Source organism: Mirounga leonina, unplaced genomic scaffold (genome assembly GCF_011800145.1).
Source record: "Mirounga leonina isolate KUSES-001 unplaced genomic scaffold, KU_Mleo_1.0 Mir_197, whole genome shotgun sequence".
NCBI classification, from domain to species: Eukaryota; Metazoa; Chordata; class Mammalia; order Carnivora; family Phocidae; genus Mirounga; species Mirounga leonina.
Genome location: NW_023270494.1, coordinates 649118 through 674011, shown reverse-complemented (window position 1 = coordinate 674011; position 24894 = coordinate 649118). Strand labels below are relative to the sequence as shown.

At 55.6% G+C, this 24894-nt stretch overlaps 2 protein-coding genes across 7 annotated transcripts; one reads left to right on the top strand and one right to left on the bottom strand.

The window, feature by feature from the left end:
* Positions 1-121: 121 nt before the first annotated feature.
* Positions 122-18081, top strand: HEXD (hexosaminidase D). Of its 5 annotated transcripts, XM_035025708.1 has the most exons (14): positions 122-180; positions 449-710; positions 2225-2363; positions 6934-7043; positions 9024-9111; positions 12491-12655; positions 13246-13429; positions 14325-14396; positions 14809-15004; positions 15636-15718; positions 16580-16658; positions 16734-16835; positions 17046-17135; positions 17673-18081. In XM_035025708.1, the coding sequence occupies exons 2-14, from the start codon at positions 571-573 to the stop codon at positions 17857-17859; spliced, it is 1635 nt and encodes a 544-aa protein (XP_034881599.1). In that variant the 5' UTR covers positions 122-180; positions 449-570; the 3' UTR covers positions 17860-18081. The 5 variants fall into 5 exon arrangements, with proteins under 5 accessions (XP_034881599.1, XP_034881601.1, XP_034881602.1 ...); XM_035025710.1 differs by lacking the exon at positions 16734-16835; XM_035025711.1 differs by lacking the exons at positions 17046-17135; positions 17673-18081 and adding an exon at positions 16969-17043.
* A 146-nt stretch (positions 18082-18227) lies between these two features.
* LOC118024142 (cytochrome b-245 chaperone 1) lies at positions 18228-23595 on the bottom strand. 2 transcript variants are annotated; one of them, XM_035025716.1, is made up of 7 exons: positions 23532-23595; positions 22635-22760; positions 21754-21795; positions 21064-21137; positions 20365-20461; positions 19726-19870; positions 18228-19355 (listed from the first exon to the last, which is right to left on the bottom strand). In XM_035025716.1, exons 2-7 carry the CDS (start codon positions 22717-22719, stop codon positions 19235-19237), a joined length of 564 nt encoding a protein of 187 aa, XP_034881607.1. In that variant the 5' UTR covers positions 22720-22760; positions 23532-23595; the 3' UTR covers positions 18228-19234. The 2 variants fall into 2 exon arrangements, with proteins under 2 accessions (XP_034881607.1, XP_034881608.1); XM_035025717.1 differs by lacking the exons at positions 21754-21795; positions 23532-23595 and having other exon boundaries at positions 22635-23471.
* Between the last annotated feature and the right edge of the window lie 1299 nt (positions 23596-24894).

Below are 24894 nucleotides of genomic sequence, written 5' to 3'. Positions count from 1 at the left end.
CGACGCACTCGACCGTCGGCCCGGGTCTGGCGGCCAGGCCCGAGCAATCGGAGGCCGAGCGCCGAGCCGGGCGGGGCGGGGCGCGGACCCGGGCGCGCACTCCGCAGGGCGCCGCGCCGCCCGCCCCCCGCGCGCCCCCCGCCCTCGGAACTCGCCGAGCCTCGGGACCTGCGGCCTGAGGTGCGTCCTCTCCCGCAGCGTGCGCCCTCTTGCCGGGGTCTCCGAGTCGTCGTCTCCTCCCGGGTCTCAGGACCCCCATGCCCAGGTCCCAGGGCTCTTCTTGGGGCTCGCCAGGCTCGTCTGCTGGGGTCTCTGCGCCCCTATCCCGGGGTCGGTTGGCTTCGCTGGGGTCTGCGCCACACCCGCGGGTGCTGGGACCAGCTGGTGCTCAGCCCGCGCCTGTCTCCCGAAGGCCGCGCTGCTGTGATAGCTTTCCGTTTCCCTACAGAACGTCCGTCCTGTGCATGAGGAGCAAACTTAACCGGCCGTGTCAGGACGCCTGAGGCTGGAGCGGGGAACGGTGAGGTGCATCCGGGAGGCGTGAGCCTGAAGACGGCGAGTAGCTTGCTGATGGTACAGCGGAAAGAAAGCGTTGGTGCGATCGTCGGACTGAAGAGGGCTGCGCAGCGCCCCTGGCGCGGGGGAGACCAGTGCGGGTCATCGCCTGCAGGCGCTCTTGGCCTCCGCCCGAGCCCTGAGCCGTTCGTCTGGTAAGTAGTGACCTCCCACCCAGGGGTTCGGAATAAGCCCATCTCTGCAGACTCGGTGCAGGAGGGAATCCGAGCAGAGAGATTAGCACACGCGTGACAAGTGAAACAGGGACTTCTCTGGTTCTTTTCCTTTAGATTTTGCGGAGACCTAACGCTGTTAAGCCAGTGCGTCTGCCGCAGGTAAGATGTCAGCATCCCTCTTAGCCCAGCGATGCAGCCGCGGGAGCAGGTTTCTCTCTGAGTACGAGGGGGTGTTCACAGCACCAGTGCACACTTCTCAGCCTGGAAGTGTTTGAGCCTAGTCCCTGGAAAATAGGTTTGGCTTGTGAGATTTTTAAACAATTCAGCTTTTTTTTTTTTTTTTAAGATTTTATTTATTTATTTGACAGACAGAGAGAGAGAAAGAAATCACAAGTAGGCAGACAGAGGGAGAGGGAGAAGCAGGCTTCCCGCTGAGCAAGGAGCCCGATGTGGGGCTCGATCCCAGGACCCTGGGATCATGACCTGAGCCGAAGGCAGATGCTTAACCATCTGAGCCACCCAGGCGTCCCTAAACAATTCAGCTTTAAAAGCAGTTTTCAGAATGCGTTTTCACAAAACTCATGCACCCATCAGCTGGTAATTTAGGTAATTGCCTTGAGAATTTTGTCATTGAGATAGTTTTGAATATAATTTCTTAAAAAAAAAAAATCTGGTTTCTGTGTGCGTCTATTTTATCTTCCCTGCTTTATAATAGACTTCTTAAGGTCAGGGATTTATGAGTCCTCACACAGAATGAGTAGTTTGAATTACTGAGCTGTAAATGTGACCAATATGCAAAGATTTTCTTTCACTTTTCTCATCCTATCCTTTGTGTTTTTATAATGGGGGGGGGGGGGAAGATTGCACTCTTTCCCAGCTGCCTCACTGTCATCCAGACACTTCCTTTACTTTAATAGAAGCTAGTTAGCCCTGATGTACTCGTGGCTCATTTGCTTTTCAAATTATCAGCGGTCTGTTTTAAATCCTAGACAGTTTTCTCTGACTTAGACTAAATTTTTAGTTTCTTTTTCCGTACAACTAAGCTGATTTGAGCTCTAGAAATGTAAAGTATTTTTACTGCTCTTGAAAGTAAAATAAAATTAAGGATAAATTTTCTACAGAAACATTGTAAGACGTGAAAGATGTTTATATATATCTGCCTGTTTTCACTAGCATAGTATGCACAACTTAAGACAGCCTTTAAAACAAAATTATTTTGCAGTCATTTGTGTTATTATAGATCATAGCCATCTTATGAGGAAACCAGTGCTATTCTATTTTAGGGGCAAATAATAATTAAATGGCAGAGGTCCCTCTATTTGAACACTATTTGAGCATGAGGTAGACTTCTTGATTCATTTTCATGTTGGTGAAATGAGTTTTCCTCCCAGTGAATAAAGCAAACCTGGGCGTGTGGGAATGGAAACACAGAGTGGAAGGGCAAGGGCTAAAAGGGGCCTCTGCCCATTTATAACTTTGAATTTCTCCACTAGGAAGAAGTGCCCAGACAAGAGATTTTTGTTATATGACTTCATGAAAAATAGTGAAATGTCAGGTTCTTCACCATTTAAGATGCGATTAGTTCATTTGGACCTTAAAGGAGCTCCACCAAAGGTTTCCTACCTCTCTGAGGTAAGAGCCCCTTTCCCTCTAGATGATCTCCCTTGCCTTGGGTTTGGTCTTCAAAGCTGTGAACAGTATTCTGTAGAAATGTGTGCTTAGAGTGCAACCCTGGGGTTCTAGGCAGGGGCATGATGTTGGCGGCAGCATAGATTTTGAGTTTCCCCCCAAATCTCTTCATAAAACAGAGCAGTTGCAAAAGGATAGCAAAAGGGGGCAGGGGGAGGGGGGAACACAACAAAGGAGACCCACAGCCTCTTTGTTGTGGGCTGAATTGTGTCTCCCAAAAAGATAATGTTCAAATCTTAGCTACTCATACCTATGAATGTAACCTCAGTTGGAAACAGAGTCTTTGCAATTATAATCAACATAAGATGAGGCTGTATTGGAGTAGGATAGTCCTAATCCAGTGAGTGATGTCCTTATAAGAAGAGGGAATTTTAGGGGCACTTGGCTGACTCAGTTGGTTAAGCGTCTGCCTTTGGCTCGGGTCATGATCTCAGAGTCCTGGGATCAAGTCCCGCAGAGCAGGGAGCCCGCTTCTCCCTCTGCCTGCCGCTCCCCCTGCTTGTGCTCACTCTCTCTCTCTGTCAAATAAATAAATAAAATCTTAAAAAAAAAAAAGGAGAGGGATATTTATTTATTTATTTTAAGATTTTATTTATTTGACAGAGAGACAGCAAGAGAGGGAACACAAGTAGGGGGAGTGGGAGAGGGAGAAGCAGACTTCCCGCTGAGCAGGAAGCCCGATGCGGGGCTCGATCCCAGGACCCTGGGACCATGACCCGGAGGCAGACGCTTAACGACTGAGCCACCCAGGCGCCCCAGGAGAGGGATATTTAGACACGGGGGGGCACCTGTGGGGACAGAGGCAGAGATTGGAGGGATGCATCTACAAGCCAAGGAATGCCAGGACTGCCAGCAACACCAGAAGCTAGAAGAGGCAAGGAAGGGTTCTTCCCTGGAGCCTTCAGAGAGAGCACTGCCCTGCCCACACCCTGATATTTTTATTTCTGACCCTAGACCTGGAAGAGAATAAATTCTCATTGTATTAAGCCACCCAGTTTGTGGTAATTTGTTACAGCAGCCCTAGAAAACCAGTACACTCTTCAAGGTAGGTATGCAGATATCCCCGTGAATCCCCAAATGCGAGTGGTACAGCATACCACCCACGTGGGATTAGGTGCCAGGCAGGAGGTGATGGAGGAGGGAGGAAGGAGTTCTGACAGGGCCAAGACCAGAAGACAGAAAACAGGCCCACAAACACAGGTCCTCTGTCGAGAGGAATGGGGGAGAGGTTTCACTGGCGGCAGTTTGAGAGTGAGTGCAAAAAGACTCAGAAGAAGATGCTGGAGAGGCCTAAGGCTCTCAGAAATACCTTCGGAAACTTCTAGAAAGACCGAGCCCCACATTAAGAACACAGTGTTGAGAGAATCCATGGGGAACTGGACAGGAACATTGGAAGTAAAGCAGAGAAAAGGTTCTAATACGGGGAGCAGGGATGCGGAGGAAGGAGAGGGAGCCTGTGGCCAAAAAAACAGACTAAAGCAGAAGAACAGAAGTGAGCAGACGCCATGGAAAGCATACTGTTGGGAAATAAATAAGGAAAAAGAGAATGTCACACGTGAAGAGATAAAAAGCATTCTGACAAATGCAAAGAAGGTCCAACTCACCTACACCTGGAGCCCCCTCAGCTCTCTGCTGCTGGGGGGCCAACTGCCCCAAACTTTGAGGCTTAAGACAGCAATTCACCATTCCTTCTGTTTCCATGGGCTGGTGGGTGATTCTGCTGGTCCACCCTGGGCTCCCTCCGCTGTTGGCAGTCTCCTGACAACTAGGAACACCTGATGGTCCAAGATGGCCTCACATGTCCAGCAGTCAGTGCTGGCTGTCCAGTGGACACCTGGGTTCTAGTCCTCCTTGTGGGCGCCTGTCCTCTCAGAGGCTAGGCCAGCCTCTCCCAGTGTGGCCGTCACACGACTGCTTTGAGAGCATGGGAGCCAAAGCCGCAAGCCTTCCTCGGCCTAGTGCTCCTCTTGGAAAGCAAGTCTAAAGTCAGCCCAGATTCAAGACTGAATAGACACCACCTCTTGATGAGGAAGGCACTGTATCGTAGGCTTGTTTTCAGTTTGCAAGAGTCCCCCAAGAAGAGAACCAAAGCAATGCTGTAGGACAAATGCTCAGAAACTACAGAAACACTGTCCTGAAATTTAAGAATACTTGGATCTGCATGTTGAGAGGGCATACCTGGGGCGCCTGGGTGGCTCGGTCGGCTGAGCGTCTGACTCTTGGTTTCAGCTCAGATCATGATCTCATGGGTTGTGGGATCAAGCCTGGAGTCAGTCTCCAAACTCTGGGCAGGGGGGTTGCTTGAGACCCTCTCCCTCTGCCCCTTCCCCCACTCATGTGCTCTCTCACTCTCTCCCTCAAATAATAAATAAATTTTAAAAAAAGAAAGAAAAGGCATACCGTATATCGAAGATGATAGACGCTAAGTAAATCTTTCAGTAAATGTATGAGACTTCAAAGAAAATGAAAATGAACAACTCTTGGGCACACAGGAAAAAGGTACAAGTTCTGTATGAGGGAAGGATAATTAGATCAGCATCAGATACTTTGATGGCAGCATTTTATGACCGAAGACGAGGGAGTCACGTATTTAAGATACTGAAGGATTTTGTATCCAACCAAACTGACCTTCGGGTGTGAAAGCCACAGGCCAGCTATTGTGAACATCCAAGAAGTGAGTGAATTTACTGAAGAACAAGCACCAGCTGCTGCAGCATCACACAATTATTTGGAGTAACCAAATAATTGCTGAGAGTAAATTCCTCCTTAAGGAAGCATCCCAGCCAACACATAATTGGAGAGTCACCTCCGTGCAGCTCCTGTTCAGTGCACGGGGTGCGAATGTCAGCGGTGGCTGAAACCATTAGGCAGAAGTGCGAGGCATGGGTCTGGCTGATGCCCCTCATCACTCCGGTGGGGCAGGCAGACTTGTGACTTCTAGAACCATCTGTGAAGTATTCTTGCCAAAAGAATGACACCTGGATCCAATCACCCCTTCATGTCTAACCACCAGCACGCACAAGAGTAGGAAATAGGCAAATATGCTACAGGACATCTTGAGAATACCACCCATCCAAAATTTGGAAAATCATACAAAACAAGTGACTTGGTTTCTTCAACAAATAAATTCCAAATTAAAAAAAGCAGAAGGGACTATTAAAAATCAGAGAACCTTAAAAGATCCATTCAAACAATGCAGTGTATGGACCTTCACTGGACTGGGTTCAAACAAGCCACATGTGAAAAGATTTTAAACACAGGAAAATTTGAGCACGGATGATATTAAAGATTTGGTTAAGTGGGATAATGGTGTTGTGGTTGTGCTTTTGTAAAAAATCTTCATCAGGGATGTATATCGAAGTATGTATACGTGAACAGTTGTGTTGTCTGGGATTTGCTTAGAAATACTGCAGTCAGAAAAGCGGAAAGTAGGGGAAACGATGTCGAGTCTCAACGACAGATGCAAGAGGCTCAGCGTATCATGCCCCACATGTGTGCACGCTTGTGCAGTTTTACAGCGAGGACCCTCTCCATCCCAGCCCCGTGCCTAGCACTGGGCTGGAGTATGTGCTGGGGACAGCTGGGCCGCCCGGCCTCACAGCCTCCTCACCACCCATGGCACAAAGGATCGCCACCAACCCCAGCAGCCAAAGTGCCAAACAGGCTGCAGTGGTCAGATGGCCACACGAGGCTGAGAAGCAAACCAGAAGCAAAAATGCTGAGCAAATGGGAAAATGCCAAGACCATTATGTTGCGTTATCCGCATGCCTGGCCTGCATTAGCTCGCTCCACTCCAGTCTGTCTGCCTCTTTTTTGTAATTTGCAGAAAACTACTGAATCTGACTTGTCTACGGTAAAGTTTTAGCCCCAGGCTGTTTCCTTCTTCCATCCAGCTTGCTTCAGAATGTCCCCATACTCCTGGGAAAGGAAAACTTTGACAGACACGTCAACAGGAGTGTTAAAATCTTGTGGAACCTGCAGTGACCCTTGTCCGGGGAGGGGTTGCTGTTTCGATACCTGCAGGAGGCCCCTCCGGTGGCGTCCATAATGTCTCTTTTCCACCACAGCCTTGACATCGGACTAGAAGAAAATCTCAGTTCTGTATGGTAGACATGGACCAATCCTGATACTGCTTGAGGATAGGAATTCATATCCTTTGACACAAAGGTAGAGGAGGAAGTGGGGGTGAGCAAGGGGAGGCCCCATGAGCGCAGCCAGGAACAGCCCACTCTCCGCCACACCCTCAGCCCCTCACCGCCTCCTGGCTGAGCCATGAGGCTGAGCCACAGCTCTGTTCCATAGGTACAGACCCACCCTGTGCCGAGTGAACAGGGTGCAGTGTTAGAGTTTGATTTGGTGTAACACAAAGTACACGTTCCAGGTTAAATGTTTCCGGGAGTAATGTGAATGTCAAATATAACCCTTGTCCACAGGCAGGAAGACAGTTCACACGTTGCACGTCTGTCACCTTCCTGCAGATGACTGCTTCCTCATAGCATCCCTGTTCCCCCAGGTCTTTCCTCTGTTCCATGCCTTGGGCGCCAATGGGCTCCTCCTCGAGTATGAAGACATGTTTCCCTACGAGGGCCGCCTCAGGCTGCTGAGAGCCAAGCACGCGTACAGGTATCCCCAGCCACGGAGAAGCAGATGTGCGGGGCCACCCAGAGGTGTGGGCAGGGCAGGCGAGGGTTTGGCTGTGGTGGGGCAGCCCTCTTCTGGCTTTTAAACTCATGTCTTAGTTACAAAAATAAAATACATTTACTGGAGAGAATTTGAAAACATTTAGGGGAAGGGAGAAGATGGGGGGAGCCGGGGGGGCAAGGGGAGGGGAACGCTGCTTTTAAGGCCGCGGTTGGAACCCTCATCAGGAAAGGAAAGATTAAAGGGGGAGGGGTCAGAATCAGTCAAAGCAGATGTGGTGGCCACGGGTGCACCCGCTTGGCTTCAGAGTTATGGTGTCCATGTAAATCAGTAACACCCTAAAAAGAAGATGAGCAAAGGACATGTGGGCTGATTCCCTCCAAAAAATTAAAATGGCCAATAAGCATATGATAGTAACAAAGTGAATTAAAATGAGTGAAATGCCATTTTGGCTATCAAATTGGTGAAGGTTTTTAAAAGGTTGTGATGCTCTGTGTTCACAAGGGTGAGAAATAGACGTCCAGCTGGTGGGCCACTCTGGAGAGAGGTTCAGCTCTGTGTGAAAACTCCGCAGGGGGTTCGTGCCCCACGGGTGTGTCCAGAGGTTAACACTGCAGTGAGCTTACTGGAAGTTTCTGTTCTTTTCATGCTGCTCTGTTTTTCTTATGAGGCACATGTTTTGTTCATTTGTTTGTTTTTTAAGTGGAAACAATGCTAGGGTACCTGTGAAGCTTGGAAAAGGTCTATTTGAAGTCCATACATTCATAGAACTGGTTAAGCGATGGTTCAAACACACACATGGAAACTGGAACTCACCTTCTTCTTGAGATAGACTCGTGTATGAAAGCTGATGCCAGAGCAGGCAGCCAGCCCTTCCCGGGTGTCATCCGCGCCCCCCAGAGCATTCCCACCCTCAGGTGTGCTCACCGAGGTCGCTAACCCCCAGGGGGATGAGTCCCCCCCCCCCCCCCCCCCGTGTAACCTTGATGGTCTTTTAAATTTTTTTTATTAAAGGGGTCACCAGCTCCTCTGTAAAGGGCCAGTCAGTTTTATTGTGCAGCCTGCCTGGTCTCTGCTGCAGCAATCTGGGCGGGCATGAGCAGCCAGCCATGGACAGTAATGTCAATGAGTGGCCATGGCTGAGTTCCAATAAAACTCTACTTGCGGGCACTGAAATAGGAATTTCATGTAACTTTCACATAAAATATTTTTCTTCTTTTGATTTTTCTCAACCATGTTAAACTGTAGAAACCATTCTTAGGTCATGGGCTGTATGAAGACAGGCAGGTGAATTTGTCCTGAGCCCATCTGCCAACCCCTGTTGTAGAATATGATTCCCTGTATGGCCCAGTTTCTTGTAAAATGACTTCAGCTTCTTTATAGAGTTTGGTAAGAATAACTGGTAAAAACCAAACCATTACTTGACATAGCAGAGCATCATTTTCCCAAATTATAGGGTGGGAGCCCTCTCTGAAACCTTAGGAATATCTTTTGAGCTTTTTGGAAATAGTGACTGTACTAGTTTCCCCAGGAGAATCCCCCCTAGAACCTGACAAGGGAGGGGGAGCATGAACAGGAGTGCAAGAGTGAACAGCGGCTGGAGTGTGAACAGGAGCTGATGTGAACAGGGGCTGGAGTGAATAGGAGCTGGTGTGAATGGGCTGGAGTGTGAACAGGGCCTGGAGTGTGAACAGGGGCTGGTGTGAATGGGCTGGAGTGTGAACAGGGCCTGGAGTGTGAACAGGAGCTGTTGTGAACAGGGACTGGAGTGTGAACAGGAGCTGGTGTGAATGGGCTGGAGTGTGAACAGGGCCTGGAGTGGGAACAGGAGCTGGTGTGAACAGTGGCTGGAGTGTGAACAGGGGCTGGTGTGAACAGCTCCTGGAGTGTGAACAGGCTGGAGTGAACTGGAGCTGGTGTGAACGGGCTGCAGTGAACCTCTGGATGATCTTTGTCTCCTAGTCCCCCTGAAATCAAGGAGATCCTACATCTGGCTACACTGAACGAGCTAGAGGTCATTCCATTGGTGCAGACATTTGGACACATGGAGGTAAGTGGGAGGAACAGAAGTTACCTGGTGCCCAGGTGTGGGGCTCGGGGGCACATAGGCAGTGGCCAGCCACAGGCAGGGAGCAACTCTTTCTCAGAAGCCCCTGCCCTGCAAATGGCTGAAGGGCATGGAGCTCTAGGTCAGAGCAACCTCTGTCCAAGGAATGGAGGGAAGGAGCCAGTGGGGGATGCCCAATTCCCATGGAGCCCCGAGGGTCGAGTTGTTTTCTTTTTAACTTGTATTCATCACTTAATACTGAAAGTATTTTCCCAAGCTCCTATGTGATCTTCAGAAGTATTTCTCACATCTGCATCAGAAGATGGGCAGCAGATTAAACACAGCACTGATTTAATGGCTACAGGTTCCGTGGTTTCCTGTAATGGACACAGCTGCTAGCCCTGTGGGCTGCCCTACCCCAGGTGTTCAAGCGCAGATTGCACCAGAGGCACTTTCTTCCCGTCCAGCCATGCGCCCCTTCCCCTGCCGCAGCCGTGTCTCCCGTGCTCAGGCCCCCAGCTTTCCTGGTTGGCACTCCCTGCCGAGCTCTCTGGTCTCCTCACTTCCCACCACCACAGGCTGCGGCCCACAGAGCGTCCCTCCAGGTCACTAAATGTAGCGACACGTTCTGGCCCCTCACCCTTGACTTGGGCTTTTTGCAGCCCCAGCTGGTCCCTCCCAGCCCCCCACCCCTGGCTGTGCTGCTTCTGCTAGCCCCCTGGACACAGCGGCGGTCCCCATGACTCCTCTCGAGTTCTCCCTCCTCAGCTGACGCTCCCTCTCCATACAGTGCCATGTCCACTCCTGCTTCCCCTTTGTCCTCATGACCACCAGAGCCTGGCTCCTCCGCCCTGTTCTGGCACCCTCATCCCCCTGCACTTCGGGCCATTGTGTGGTCCTGCTGCCCTTACTCCTCTCTCAGGTCAGCACCCACCAACCCTCTGCGTCCAGCCTGTGTGCCCGAAGGTCCCCAGCAGTGCCACTCCCACCCTTTCTCCCAGTCATTCCCCCACTCCTGCTCCTTGAGGGGCCTGCTCTGAGTGGGTTTGTTTTCTGGGGCCACTGCAGCAAAGGACCTCAACCAGGTCACTTAAACCCGCAGAAGTGTGCTCTCTCACAGTTCTGGAGGCCAGATGTCCAAGGTCGGGTGTCCTCAGGGTTGGTTTCTTCTGGAGAAAGACTGTTAACATGCATTTACTTGCCATCAGGATGTCCTCTTTGGTGAAATAACTGTGCAAGCATTTTGCATGTTTCATCTTCTGAACTGTTGAGTTCTTAAGTTCTTTGGAAATTCTGGATACAAGTCTTTCATTAGATCTGTGATTTGCAACTATTTGCTCCCAATCTGTGCTTTATTTTTTCATTCCCTTAGTGTACTCAAAGAGCAAAAGTCTCTAATTTTGATGGGTCCAGTTTCTCAGTTTTGCTTTGATGGATTGTGCTTTTGGTGTCATTTCTAAGAACTCTGTCAGTCACCTGGTCGTGAAGATTTTTCCTATTTCCTTCTAAAGTTCTACATTTACACACTTTCCACTTACGGTCCATGTTGAGTTAATTTTTATGTAAGGTGTGAGGTTCATTGTTTTTTGCATTATGCTGTGTGACCACTTGAGATGGCCAGTCATGCCAACAGCACTTACTGAAAGATTAGCCTCTCTTTAGAATTTGGAATTGCTTTTGTACCTTTGTCAAAAATCAGTTGACCTTATTTGTGAGGGTCTGAACTATTCTGTTTCATTGGTCTATGCATCTGTCCCTTTGTTGGTACCACCTTATCTTGATTATTGTAGCTTTACTGTGAATCTTAAATAAAATCAGGTAATAAGATTCCTCCAACTTTATTCTTCTTTTTCAGAGTTGCTTTGTCTATTCTGCTCCCTTTGCTTCCCCATGTGTATTTTAGACTCAGTTGTTTTTACATCTGTAAGAAACCTTGCTGGGATTGGGGCACCTGGGTGACCTAGTCTGTTAAGCATCTGCCTTCGGCTCAGGTCATGATCTCAGGATCCTGGAATTGAGCCCTGTGTTGGGCTCCCTGCTCAGTGGAGAGTCTACCTCAGATTCTCTCCCTCTGCCCCTCCCCCTGCTAGCTCGTTTTCTCTCTCTCTCTCTCAAATAAGTAAAATCTTTAAAAAAGAAGAAACCTTGTTGGGATTTTGATTGAAATTGCATTAAATGTAAATCAGTTTGGGGGAAAATCAGCTCTACTCTGTTGGATTTTCCAATCCATGAACATGGTATGTCAGCCTTTAATTACAATATTATTTCCTTAAGTTTTTCTTCTCTTTTCTTGATCTTTTCAAGACTTCCTGTTTGTGTTTGCCTTGTAGCAGTTTGGTTATGACTTCTAGGTTTGAGTTTCTTTCCATTTATCCTGCTTGGGTTTTGTTGAGCTTCTTGGAACTCTGTTTTCACTTTTGTGAAGTTTTGGGCCATGTCCTCAAGTGCTTCTGTGCCCCTTCTCTCCCCTCCACCCGGGGGGGGTGTGCCTGATGTCATCGCATGGGCTTCTGAGGCTCTTGGCTCTCTCCTTTTCTCTCTGTTGTTCAGACTGAGTAATTCCTGTTGGTCTGCCACCACAATCACTGTTCCTTCTGACATGTCAGGTCTGCTGTGGAGCCCATTTTTCAGTATTATTAATAGTTTCCTTTAATTCTGGGAACATTTTCAGAATAGTTTCTTTGAGTAGTCATCCGATAAATCTGATATCAGGGTCCGACTGGCTTTTTCCCTGAGTCTGGGTTCCACTTTCCAGTTTATTTGCACATCTCATGATTTTTGGTTGGAAATTGGATATTTCAGATAATACTGCGAATCTGACTTTTGCTCCTGCAGGTGGTTGTAAATTGCCTGCATTCAGTCTGCAGGGTCTGTCTCCCCAGCTGCGTGTGGCTACTGATCCCTCTGTTAGTGTTTTATTCGTACTTGTATTTTTGGCCTGGCTTCCTAGGGGCCACCCCTCTGTCTTCAGGGCTGGTAGTCAGCCAGGGTCTGGGCAGTGGTGTGCTGGGGCCGTGAGGACCCACCCTGTGCCGCAGGGGCTGGGGACGCTGGGAGTTCAGCCAGTCCCCCGTCTGCCTTGGCTGTGTGTGTGTGTGTGTGTGTGGTCCCCAGTCAGCCGGGGTGTGAGGAGAGTGTGTCAGCACTGTGGCTCTCATGTCCACGGTCACCCCTCACATTCCAGCTGGTGGCAGCTCGATCTGATTGTGAGCCTGGCTTTAACTTTTCTCCCCGGGCCCAGATAGATCGGATGGAAAGGGCCATGAGCCAGCCACAGGCTCAGCCCGGCCCACCAGTGCCCTCTGGGGTGACCTGGAGCCAGCCCTTGCTCGGTTCAGCTGCAGGCTTCTGTCTCGCAGTGTCACCTCCCGTCTCTCCGCAGTTTGTGCTGAAGCACGAGGCTCTCGCTCACCTCCGAGAAGTAGCACTTTTCCCCAACACCCTGAACCCCCACGAGGCGGAGTCCCTGGCGCTGGTGGGAGCTATGATCAGCCAGGTCATGGAGCTGCACCCGGGTGCCCGGTGGCTCCATGTCGGCTGTGACGAGGTGGGTCCCTCAATGCTTCTTCCACCCCTGAGCCTCGCCTACCTGGCGTGTCCCTCCCAGTGCTGTAGCAGCCCCTCTTCCTCATTTCAAGGGCTCCTTGTCCCACCTTGTGGGCTATTTTCTTACATAGAAAAATAGTCCACGTGCCAAAGGACAAAGAAGAGCTGGCCGAGGAGACGTCCCCCGGTGAGGGCGTCCATCCCAGCTAACCTGTGACCTCGTGCGGGCAAAGCCATGTTGCTGAGCACGGCGAGCTGCACCCTGCGGGACGGACGAGGGCTGGGCTGTGACCCGAAACAGCCATGCTGTCCACACCCCAGCAGTGGCAGAGACCATCCCCACGTTGTTTATCTGCTTGCTGGCTGGTGGACCCTCGGTTATTTCTGCCCTTGGGCTGCTGTGAATGCTTGAAGGCAGCCTGCAGTGGAAGTTAGGTCTCGGTGAAGGAGGAGGGCCCCCTTCACCAGCCCCTCCACACGGGCAGCTGCCACTGACATCCTGGGGGACATGGCCTGAGCCAGGTCTCTCCCCAGCGCGCCCGCGGTGAGGCCGGGTGATCCGGGGCCAAATCGTCCTGTGCTTCCTTCCAGGTCTATTACCTTGGAGAGGGCGAGGCCTCGAGGCAGTGGCTGCAGCAGGAGCATAACACCAAAGCAAGACTGTGTCTGTCCCACATAAAGGCGGTGGCCTGCCACGTGCTGGCCCAGCACCCTGCCACGAGGCCCCTGGTGTGGGACGACATGCTGCGGGCCATCCCCGAGGACCAACTCTCAGGTCGGCTGGTGCATCCGCCAGGCCTCTGGTGCCGGGAGCGAGGAGGCGAGCAGCTGCTGGGGGCGGACTCTGGGACCCCTGCCCCAAAGCTCTCAGTCCAGGCGACTCCCTTAGAGCCGCTCTCCAAACTTTCTCACACAAAACTGCCATTCCCCCAGAAGGCATTTGCGAGTCTTACAGGAGTGCAGAGTGTTAGGCCTGAACCCGAGAGTAGCCACGGGGCCCTGATGGGCCTGGCCAGCAGGAGGAGGGTGATGGGGGTAAGAGGGTCCCACCGGGCCTTGAGTGTCCAGTGCTCCTGGCCGCCTCGGCCTCACAGGACGCTGTGGCCAGCCTACAGGGGCTGTGGCTGAGGCTCACATTGGCTGCTGGTCAAGGAAAGTAGCAGTCCCTCCAGCCCCAGGGCTCACCCTGTCTGAGGCTCTGGGGTGAGACCAGAGACACACCCTGTGGTCCACTCAGAGCCCCAGCCCAGAGTCTGGCCATTGCCCCAGCCTCTGGAAGGCTGGGGTGTCCTCGAGGCAGCCCCGACCCACGTGTGGCCATTTGGGTTCTCGTAAGATTAGTTAGAGTTAAATCCAAGTAGCGATGTGTTCCTGCTGCACCCGGTCCCGGCGCCCCCACTGCAGCATGCAGAGCATTTCCCCTGCAGGGAGCTCTGGGACCCCCGGCCGGGGGGCTCACTTTTCACAGAACTCTCAGAGTCTGGTCATTGCCAAAGTTGGCCGATGTCAGGTTGCAGCATTTACCGTCAAAAACACAGCTGTGTCGAGTCTGTACTTAAAGCACAGGCACCCTGAACAAGTCAGCCCGGGCTCTGTTGTAAGGCCAGGACTGGGGGCTGCGGGGCTGTGTCCAGGCAGCTCTCGGCTCACAGCCGCTCTCCCGCCCCCAGCATCAGGGGTACCACGGCTGGTGGAGCCCGTGCTCTGGGACTACGGGGCCGACCTGGACGTCCACGGCAAAGGTCAGTACCCTGGCCACGGCCAAGAGACCCTGGAGCCCTGACTGCCCAGCTGGGGGCGTGCGGGGGCCTCGGTCCCTTGGTTCATCAGGATCCTGCCAACAGCCTCCGCTTCCCCGAAGGCCCCTCCCCGAGTGAGCCGTGGCCAGCCGTGGGAGCACCCGGCACACGTCCTGCACCGGGTCACTCGCGAGACGTCCCGTTCTGTCTGCTCTCTTCCTAACGAGCAGGTGGACTAGCGCTCACCTGCACGTGGCAGGTGTCTCTTCTCTTGCTGAGATTTCAGTCTGCCCGGAACTGGAGCTGGCAGCTGGGGGCTCCTCCTGCTTTCTGGTCTGGACGAGTGCAGTGTCCCAGCTTGGCGGCCGCAGCTCCTCGGACCCAGGCCCATCACACCACTCACTTTCTCGCCTAGCTCTTCTCATGGAAAAGTACCGAAAGTGTGGTTTTCTCCGGCTGTGGGCTGCCAGCGCCTTCAAGGGGGCTACGGGGGCAAGCCAGGCCCTGACCCCCATCGAGCACCACCTCAGGAACAACGTGCAGTGGCTGCAGGTGGCGGCCAGTGGGCCCGCGGACATGCTGCAGGGCATCGTCCTGACCGGCTGGCAGAGGTAAGGCCATGCAGGCCCTGGGGAAGCTCTCGGGCTGGCCTGCCCAGGAGGGGCCGAACAGCGCTGGTCGTCCGGGACAGACCACCTTCCTTGGCCCGTCCAGTCTGGGCCTCAGCCCTCCCTGGGGAGGGGCTGGGGACCTAACACCCCCGCAGCCGTCCCCCAAACTCTGCAGAGTGGACGCCACTCAGGGTGTCTGGGACCACGACACACCCTGGTCCCCTCTGCACTGTCAGCAGCCTCACACATACCTTGTCTCACGTACGGCCGGCATGAGACAGATTTTATCTCTTTAGGGATTTCGCACCATTTGAAAAGTGAGCTGCAAATGAAGCCCTGTTCCTGGCCAAGTCCTAGCCACAGGTCCATGCCTGCGATTGGGAGGGCAGAGGGGGAGGCAGCTGGAGGCCCCCGCCCATGCCCTGCCGACCCTCAGGCCTCCCACAGCGGAGTCAGGGTGGCCACCTCAGAACAGTAAGCCCCAAGCAGGGCCTCTGGGTGGCACATGTCCAGAGGCAGCAGCCCACTCTGGGAGCTTCTCGAGGCCTGTCCCGCGTGCTGGGAGAGCGTGCAGGCATCTGCCGTGTGGGCACGGCGGCGGGAGCTGAGCGGCCTTCTCCCGTGGACCTAGGTACGACCACTTCTCCGTGCTGTGCGAGTTGCTGCCCGTGGGAATCCCGTCCCTGGCCGTCTGCCTGCAGTCACTGCTCCACGGTACGGCCCCTGCTCCTCCCGGGGTGCGGGGGCGCGGGGCGTGGGTGGGGCACAGAGCCCGGTGCCGGATGCCCCACTGCGCCTCCTTGGAGCTGGACTGTGGTCTTCCTCCCCAGTGGAGCGGGGCTCAGCCGCCCACCCCCCGGCTGCCCCCAGACGCAGCAAGCCTGTGAAAGCAGTTCGCGTGGGTGGGTGCAGAAAAGGCCTCTGCTGAATGCCTGGCTGCCCAGTGCCAGCCAGGGCACCCCCACTCAGGCAGAGACCTGGGCTCGCGGGGGCGACGCGGGGTGCACGGGGCCTGGCTCCCCACCGCTAGAGGCCGCACACAAGTGGCACAAGGACGGACACTGAGCCTTCCCTCTACGTGATGCCCTCTGAAGCATTAGCTGTGAACCGTTCAGGGAAAGGTGCGGGGACACCGCGGCCGCCTCTGCTGTTGACACGATGCTGGCTACCACTGCCCACCTCGGAGGCAGGCGCCGCTGCCACGGAGCCCTCCCCTCTGTGGAGACGGGCCTCCTGCCCCACCAGCTGCTCCCGCGCAAGCCTCGCTGGCTCGTGTCCGTTGTTCTGGAATAGTCCACGTGTGAGCAACCGCGCTTGCCAGGTGCTGCGTATGTCCCGCACACCTGTGGGCCCCTCGTGATGGTGCCGCTCTGCATCTGGTTTTCTCGTTTTTCCGTGGTGAGCCCGTTTCATGTGTTGCACCAGCAGCCCCGTCCCCGAGGTCTCCTTGGGGCTGGCACGTGCACGCTGACCTTGGTCACTTTGCCTGCCACCAGGCCTGCGCGGTGGTGCAGGGCCCAGCCTCTCTCTCCTCCAGAGGCCCCGCTGACCATCTCCGTCTGTGCTTGGTTGCAGGAGGTTTTGCCGAAGATGTTAAAGCAAAAGTGGAGAACTTTCTTGGGATTTCTAATCTAGAAATAACTGATTTTACAAGGTAAGCCCCCCCACCCCAGCCCTGCCTCTCCCCTCGCATTGGGACCCCCATCTCAGCACAACGGCTCTCGTGCAGTGAGGGGGCCGGCTCCTTCCCTGGCAGCGACATCCTGGCCCTTGTCACGCACGTCGGCCTCCACCTGCACAGCTCTGTGGACGCGCTGCTGGAGAGGGACAGGTGAGTGGGCAGGGCCTGAGCCCCCCCCCCCCCCCCACAGGACAGGGGGAGGGGGGCCTGTCCTATACAGAGACTTTCTGGGGGGAACCAGCTTTTTAAAATTTCTCCCAGACTCTTTTAAGTTTTTTCAAAGGTGTTATTTTAAAACCACCCTGAGGCTGCCCTGCTAGCTGCAGAGGGTCCACCAGCATGCGTGGGTCTGCCCCCCAGGTACGTGACTGGCTGGTTCAGCTCCTACCACCGCAGGCGGAAGCTCATCCACCCGGTCATGGTCCAGCACATCCAGCCCCAGGCGCTCAGGTTAGTTGCCCACCCCCAGGGCTGCACGTCCTCTGGGGCTATCGGCTTTGAACCAAGACGAGCTTTCTAGGTATTGCAGCCGTGAATTCCTAGATGAATCAATTTTGCTGAATCACCTGTGCCATAAGCGTTCGAGGAGCCAGGGCCTTCCTAGCCTAAAAGGGTGAGGGTCCAGGGCTCATCCTGGCCAGCCAGCCCTCCCTGCTGCTCTCCTGGCTCACAGCTCTGAGCTGAGGCCAACGCAGTGTCCCCACTGAGTGAAAGATGCTGTCCGATGTCGACAGGTTCACGCCTAAAGACAAACCCTGCCAGCCAGTTGTCAAAAGCATTCTAGTTTCAGATGTGAAAACATAACTCACTTATTCCCAACCACCCCGTGAGGTGGGCACTAATAGCCCCGTTTTATGCATGGGTAAACTGAGGCATAGAACCGTACCGACCCGTGGCGTTGTGCAGCATGTGAGTGTAGTGCATAGGCTGTGAGCTGTCACCCAGGGGTGCTCGCCAGGCGGGCTCACCACTGGCTGTGTTGCTCAGCCTCCTGGCCAGGTGGAGCACCTTGGTGCAGGAGCTGGAGGCCGCCCTGCATCGCGTCTTCTACCCAGACACCGTGGAGGAGTGGCTGGAGGAGAACGTGCAGCCCAGCCTGAGGCGGCTACAGGGTTTGCTACAGGACCTCAGAGAGGCAGCCAGCCCCAGGCCGCTCACAGCTCAGGACCCCTGAGGCGTGGGGCCAGGCACCCCTGTCCAGCTGCGTCCGGCCTCCCCCTGTACCCGGGACCACCTGCAATAGGCCACACCCACGGTGCAGACATTTCTCGCTGGGAAAGATGAGTGGGAAATGTCCAAGAAGGACACACACTGAGGCCTGCTTACTGATCCGCATGTAGAACCTGTTGGCTTGAAATAAAAAGGAGAGTGGGAGCTAGAACTCCTGCTAGTGGGACTCAGACTTTGCTCCTCCCATGGGTCCTGCACGGTGGTCCCGAGACTCTTCTCACCCTGCAGGCCCAGCAAAGGCAAAGGGGAGCCAGCCAAACAGATCCCTCCACAACTCAGGGCATCCTCCAGTCGGGATGACCACACCAAAAACCAGTTACAACATTTCATACTTTATTTTAGAAAAAGAAGGCTTTCAGATTTTACCACTTTAAAACCTAACTTTGGCATGTGTAAATGACTGCATCCCCAAACTAGAGCTGTTGGTGACCTCTGCTAAGAAGAGGGTGGGTCTCCCCAGAGACCCACCCTCTTCTGCAGTGCTCCCCAGCCAGTCCTAGGCATAGCTCCTGAGTGCCTGCTCAGAGGTGCCCTTGCTGCCCCCCACCTCTACAGCAGCCCTGGGCCCACGTCCTGCCTGGGTTCCTAAGGGAGCTGCCCTCGTCTAGGGCCTGCATGAGGCCTCCCCCACCCCATGAAAGCCCAGCTGCAGGCCCAGCTGGACAGGTGCTGTCTGTGGGCTGGGGAGGCCTTGGGAGTGGCTGCAGTGCACATAGTCAGATGGGACCCTCAGCGTCCGCCCTGGGCCCTACAGACGCTGGGCAAGCACCGCACTCTAACCACTGAGGACGTTGAGCCCGAGAAGGGCTACAGCATGTGGGGCAGGACCCCCTGGGATTCCCACGGACAACTTGAGAGTGTGGCTGTCGTCCTAGCATCCTCAGAGCCTAACCCAGCCACTGGCCCTGGGCCCACCTGCTAAAGCCTTGCTCTCACTGGGGAGCTGAAATGCTGGGGGAGCTGGTTCTGGCGAACCTCCCTGCCGCCCCCCCCCCCCTGCCGGGAGCCTGGGCATCCCTCCCCATTTCAGAGACCTGATCCCCACACAGTTGGTGGGGCAGTGGGGTACGTGTGCCCTCACGCCCCACCCACACCACCCAGGCTGGGGCCAGCCATCTGATGCCAGGAGGAGGCAGCTCTGAGGCCTGCAGAAATCAGCCTGTGGTTTTGCTCAGAGGGCGGAAGCAAGCAGCAGGAATGGCTGAGGGTCCCACCCTGGCACTGCCAGAGACACACCCAGGTGCTGGAAGAAGACTTGCCAGTGGCCCATCAGGCCTACCAGGGCACCACCAGAACCAAGGCCAGGGGCTCTGTGGGCATCAGCTCTGGCTCCCTGGGCCATCAGCCTCGCTGTCACTGCTCTGAGACAGCTCCACAGGACTCTCCAGGCGGTGCAGTTCCAGGAAGGTGGCAATAAGCTTGGCGATGGCTTCCACGTCACTGGGCCAGTCCGACACCGGGAGGAAGGGCAGATTACCATGGCAGACGTGCCTGCTGCCCACACCATTCTCCTGCTGGACCACCCACCTCTGCCACCTCCAGGGCTCCCCTCTAAGGACATGGTGCCTTCTGTTCTGGTCCCCACCTCACCTGACCCCAGCCCTGCCCTCTGTCCTCATGGAGACTCGTCCCCGTCCCCTCTGTCCCTGTGGAGACTCCCAACATTCCCCTAGCAGCAGGGGCAGGCCACGTTCCTCCAAGTCCTCTCCCTGGGCCCAGCCACGAAGTCCACTGTGGGGGCCACCTGATGGGAGGGTTAGGGGCACAGGCAGCCAGCTGTGGCCAATCAAGTCACCTGCCCAGAGCTTACCTGCGGTGGCCCATGATAGCGCTCTGGGTGAGGGGGTGGGAGAAGCCTGTCGCAAACCGCAGCACCACCACGTAGCCCTTCCCGAAATACCGGACTTTCTCCTCCTCCACGTTCACATCCCGGATGTCATTCAGCAGGACCACCACTGCGGGTGGGGGTCGGTCAGGGGTCCCCTCCTCCCCACCTGCCCCTCCCGCCTGTGTGCTGGGCACAGCCACTCTGGGGCCACTCTCCAGAGGACGGCGCCACAGATCCGTGGCCACAGCACAGGCTGGTGCAGAGAGCACCATCTGGGTGAGGAGGGGCATCCAGCACACCCGTGGTCACCTTGGAAAGCCTGCCCGTGCTCCCATGAGCAGCAACACGTCAGGGACGGGCTAAGGTCTGTGTTGCCCGTCTTTCTGCTTCATCTTCCCCCAGCCGTTGAAAAATGCCTTCCTAGTGCCTAATGACCAGCCACTGAGCTAGAGGCTGCCAGGCAATGTCCGGGGTCACCCTGTGTCACCCAGCGGCCAGCTCGGACCCACCCCATTTCTGGGCCTCAGGCCTGGTCTCTGCGGTCTCGCTCACCACCCTCCATCCAGTCTGGAATAACCAGCCTCCTGCCGCACCGTGTCCCGTACACTCTGCATGCCTCACCTTGGTCGTGGCCAGTTCTGAAAAGAGTCAGCAGCTTCCTGTACAAGCTGAATGTCTGCAGAACCACCTGCCCAGTGCTCTTGTTGAACACAGCTTCCTGGAAAACCGGCCAGAAGGGGATCATCCGGCTGCGGGCCTGAGTGTGTGCAGGCCAGCCACACGTGGAACTTCCAGAGGGGGGCCTGGACTTGCGGGAGCGGACACTCGGGAAGACACCCAGCTCTGCCAGAGCCGAACACCCACAGCCAGACCCTCCCAGGCTCCTGTCTGTCGGGAGCACAGGGCCACGGGTGTAGAGAGAAAGAGGGGCGTCTAAGCAGGTGCTCTCCCCAAGCAAAAGGGAAGTACAGCAGCTGAGGTCATCAAACAAAGGAATAGAGGTCAAAGTTTGGAGGTCAGAGAGCACCCGAGTCCTGTGGTTCCTCATGAAAGGGACCAAGGCACAGGGGAGACTGCTGGCCACCAAGGGAGACGGACTGGCCCTCATTCTGTTCTGTGCTATTGGCAACACTAGGGAGTAAAGAATTTTGGTGCAAACAGTCATGAAGAGCTTCTACGAGAAAAATAGCTTCAGAAAATTCCTCGGCCCAGAAACCACTAAGCTAAGGTTTCCGGATGGGGAGTGTGTGAGGCCCCAAAGCCTCTCCTCCTGCTATGATTCCCATTGCACCCTCCCACCCTCACCTGTGCTGGCCTTACCTCCCAGTCCTCCAGGTTCTGCACGGCCACGAACAGGCAGCCCGTGACATAGAAGAGCTTCCAGCCCAGACTATCTGAAGAGCAAACACAGCACGCAGCCGGGTGAGGGACAGCAGCAGAGAGGTGAAGGCCAACATGCCATGGGGGGCCCTCCCCAGCTGACACTGGGCAGGGGCGGCATCTGGGGCTGGCTGACCCCGGCTCAGGACGGCCACCCGACACTGCTGTCACGCAGAACCACGTGTGAAATGCTCGGCCAGCTCTGTGCACCCTCTGCTGTCCCTCCAGTGTCTGCTGGACACAGGAGTCAGGGCTGACCCGGCTCTGCCGATCGTGGCGCAGTTTGTGATCCTGGAGAGAGGAACCTACAGGGGTGGCTGGAAGTGTGGCTCAGCCTGCAGCAGAGCCTCAGGCAAATACGAGAGAGCACCTTCTTGAAGAATGTGTCATGACACAGGAAAGTGCTTCAGATACAAGAAGGGAAAAGCACAGGCTGCACGGGACAAGCGTATTAGGAAGGACACAGCAGCACACGGAGCTGGGGCTGCACGTGCGAGCCAAGAGGCAGAGGCACCTGTGGCCCCAAAGGCTGGGCCTCGGTGAGCACCACAAATGGTGGGTTCCCTCTCTTTTCTCTATTTCCCAAACAGCCAAGGAAGCTACTGGGGGCGGGGGGGTGATGCATCTCACCTCCACTGTAGTACGCAGCAGCCAGACCAATCGACAAGATTCCTGCAGAGAAAAGAAAGCAAGTGCCTCCCTATTGGGCCACCACGAGCCCAGAGCCCCCTCCTCCCAGGAGCCACAGGCCCAGACAAGCAGGCCCTCCCTGGTGCCAGGGATGGCTGGGGGTGGGGGGCAGGGGGACAGAAGACCACCAGGCTCAGAAGTGGGGGAAACAGCCAGGAAGTGCACTCAGAAACGGGGCAAATGCCATTCATAGGATTCCCTAAATACGTTCCTCTACCTGAGGCTCCAGAGCTGCTGGGAAACCAGACAGAGCAGCCAACAGCAAGGGTTTTACTCCAACAGCATGTGGTGTGGAATGAGCATAAGATGTAGGTAAAGAATCACAACATGGCACGTGAAGCAGAACAGGCAGGCAGCCACATGCAGGGTCACGGGAAAGAGGGACCAGAGACAAGCTGCTGAAGGCACAGCCACGCCCCTCTTCATATGTCCGATCCCATCAACACCATGCGCTGCCCCTCCAGTGCAGGACCCTCTGATGGACAGTGAGAGGGACGAAGGAAAAAATGGGAATGAACTGTGGCCCATCACGTAAGCCTCTTACACCTGCAACCAGGTGTATGGAAGCAAGTAAAAGGAATACGAGGACCTCAAAAGAACATGCACAATATTAACATTAGGATATTAAGTGGTGGAAAAAAGGACAGATGCTCTGTAAAGGCACGCATGTAGGGCAAAAGCTGTGCATATAGGGTAAAAGCTGGAAGATACAAAATAGCAAAACAATTGCTATACTTGGGGGAAACAGAACAGAGGACAGTTTCATTTTCATCTTTTTTAAGTTAGATTTTTAATCTGCGGGGAAATACGGAAATCCTTACCAACAAGCAAAGACCAGGACCTGATGCCTGGAGCCCTCTTCAGATGGAGGCAGGAGCTGGTGCGTGACTCCACCCGCATGTACATCCCTGGACTGAGCGCGCACCGCTCGCGACAGGAGACAGGGGCTGGGAGGGCAGACACAGCACAGCCGGAGTCCTCACGCCAGTGCCTGCTCACAAGCGCCCAGCTCCTCACCACACGGCGGTCTCCGCAGTCCCCCAAGGCCCCTTCCTCTGCAAGGCCCTTCTCTGCTCAGTTACGCGGATCGCACGGGGGCTGCTTGCCCAGCTCGGCACTCGCAAAGCGTCGACAAGCTCTTGACCACCAGCTGGCCCGTCCCACCGGGAAACCGCAGTCCTCGGAAGCCGTTAGCCCTCAGCTGCATTAAGCTTCCGCCACCCTCGCAGAACCTATCAGAATGCCCTCCCTTCCCTCTGCGGGCCTCCACCCGGAAAGGGCACTGCAAGTCCCGTCGTGGGCTGAGTCCCTCCGGCCGCCGGGACAACAGGCCACGCGCGGCGGAGGGTCGGGAGCGCCCGAGCACCTGCTGAACGCACGCTGCCCCGCGGGCTGCAACGCACGCAGAGCGCGGGCTGGGCACCCAGTTCCGGGAAGCTTTCCAGACCCTGCAGGGGAGTCGGACCAAGCTTAGACAGTAAAGGGTGGATTCAGCGGATACACACGCGGGCCGGCTCTTGGGCCACCGCCCGGCTACCCCCGACGCAGGCGGGCCGCGTCACGCCGGCCGGCAGCTCCGCCGCAGCCGGACCCAGCAGGCCCCGCGCGCCCGGCCCGCTTCCCGCAGCTCCGAGACGCCCCGCCGCCGCCGCGTCGCCCGCCCGGGCCGCTCGCCGCCCGCCCGCCGCCCGCGAAGACGGCCCGACCCCCGCGCCTACCGAGCACCAGACCGCGCGGGCGCGGGCGCAGGGCCGGGACCTGGGGCGGGCGGCCGGCCGCCGACTTCCGGGGTTGGGGGCGGGACCGCAGACTTCCGGACGGTCGGGGGCGGGGTGCCTGACTTCCGGCCTCCGCGGAGCGGGCGGGGCCGACTTCCGGGGGCTCGGCGGGGCTGTAGTTGACTTCCGGGCTCCAGGGAGCGAGCGGGGCCGACTTCCGGGTTGGGGCGGGGCTGGGGCAGGACCTCGTCCTCGCCTCAAGGCGGCAGAATCAGCGGTTCCTGAGTATCCCGGGTGTCGTGGGGAAGCACCGCTAGCAAGCGCGGGCAGGAAGCGGGTGGCCTGTGCTGGTGACGGCCGCCACCTGGGAACGTCTGCGGGGTAACTGAACCCTAGGAAGTCCGTGAAGGTAAATTATGCCTCAAATAAAGGGCGCCTGGGCGGCTCAGCCGGTTAGGCGTCTGCCTTTGCTCAAGGCTCCAGCCCCGCCTCGGGCCTCTCGCTCAGCGGGGTGTCTGCTACTCCCTCTCCCCACCCCCAGCTCGTGCTCGCTCTCCCGCGCGCACTCTCAAATAAAATCTTTTAAAAAACAAAATGACAAAAATGGGAAGTATCTGAAGGTGATCTAACAACAGATGTGTACAAGCTAAGGCAAAAATGGTAAAGTCTAGTGACACTGAAGTAGAGATAAGATAGTCGTTCATGCGTTGAAAAGTCATCTAAAAGACAGATTCTGCTAATTTGATCTGTAGATTCAGTGCAATCCCAGTAAAATGTTCACCTTAACAGTAACACTGCCCGCTGTTTCACCAGCAAAGAAGGGTGCTCTGTACTAGCGGAGAATCCCAACCCAGGACACACAGGTTCCACCACAGCCACAGACCTGTCCAGAGAGTAAGGAGAGGAGGCTCTTTTTATATGGGGTGGGGGGGTGGGGAGGGGGGGTGAATTGTTGTAAACAGGAAGTCCATTGGAGTAAGCTGGGAGCTGGAAGTGTGGTGGCTTCTCATTGGCTGGGCTGTGGCCACCTCCCATTGGCTGGGCTGTGGCCGCCTTCCATTGGCTGGGCTGTGGCCGCCTCCATTGGCTGGGCCGTGGCCGCCTCCCATTGGCTGGGCTGTGGCTGTCTCCATTGGTTGGGCTGTGGCCGCCTCCCATTGGCTGGGCTGTAGCTGTTTCCCATTGGCTGGGCTGTGGCTGTCTCCATTGGCTGGGCTGTGGCCGCCTTCCATTGGCTGGGCTGTGGCCGCCTTCCATTGGCTGGGCTGTGGCTGCCTCCATTGGCTGGGCCGTGGCCGCCTCCCATTGGCTGGGCCGTGGCCGCCTCCCATTGGCTGGGCTGTGGCTGCCTCCATTGGCTGGG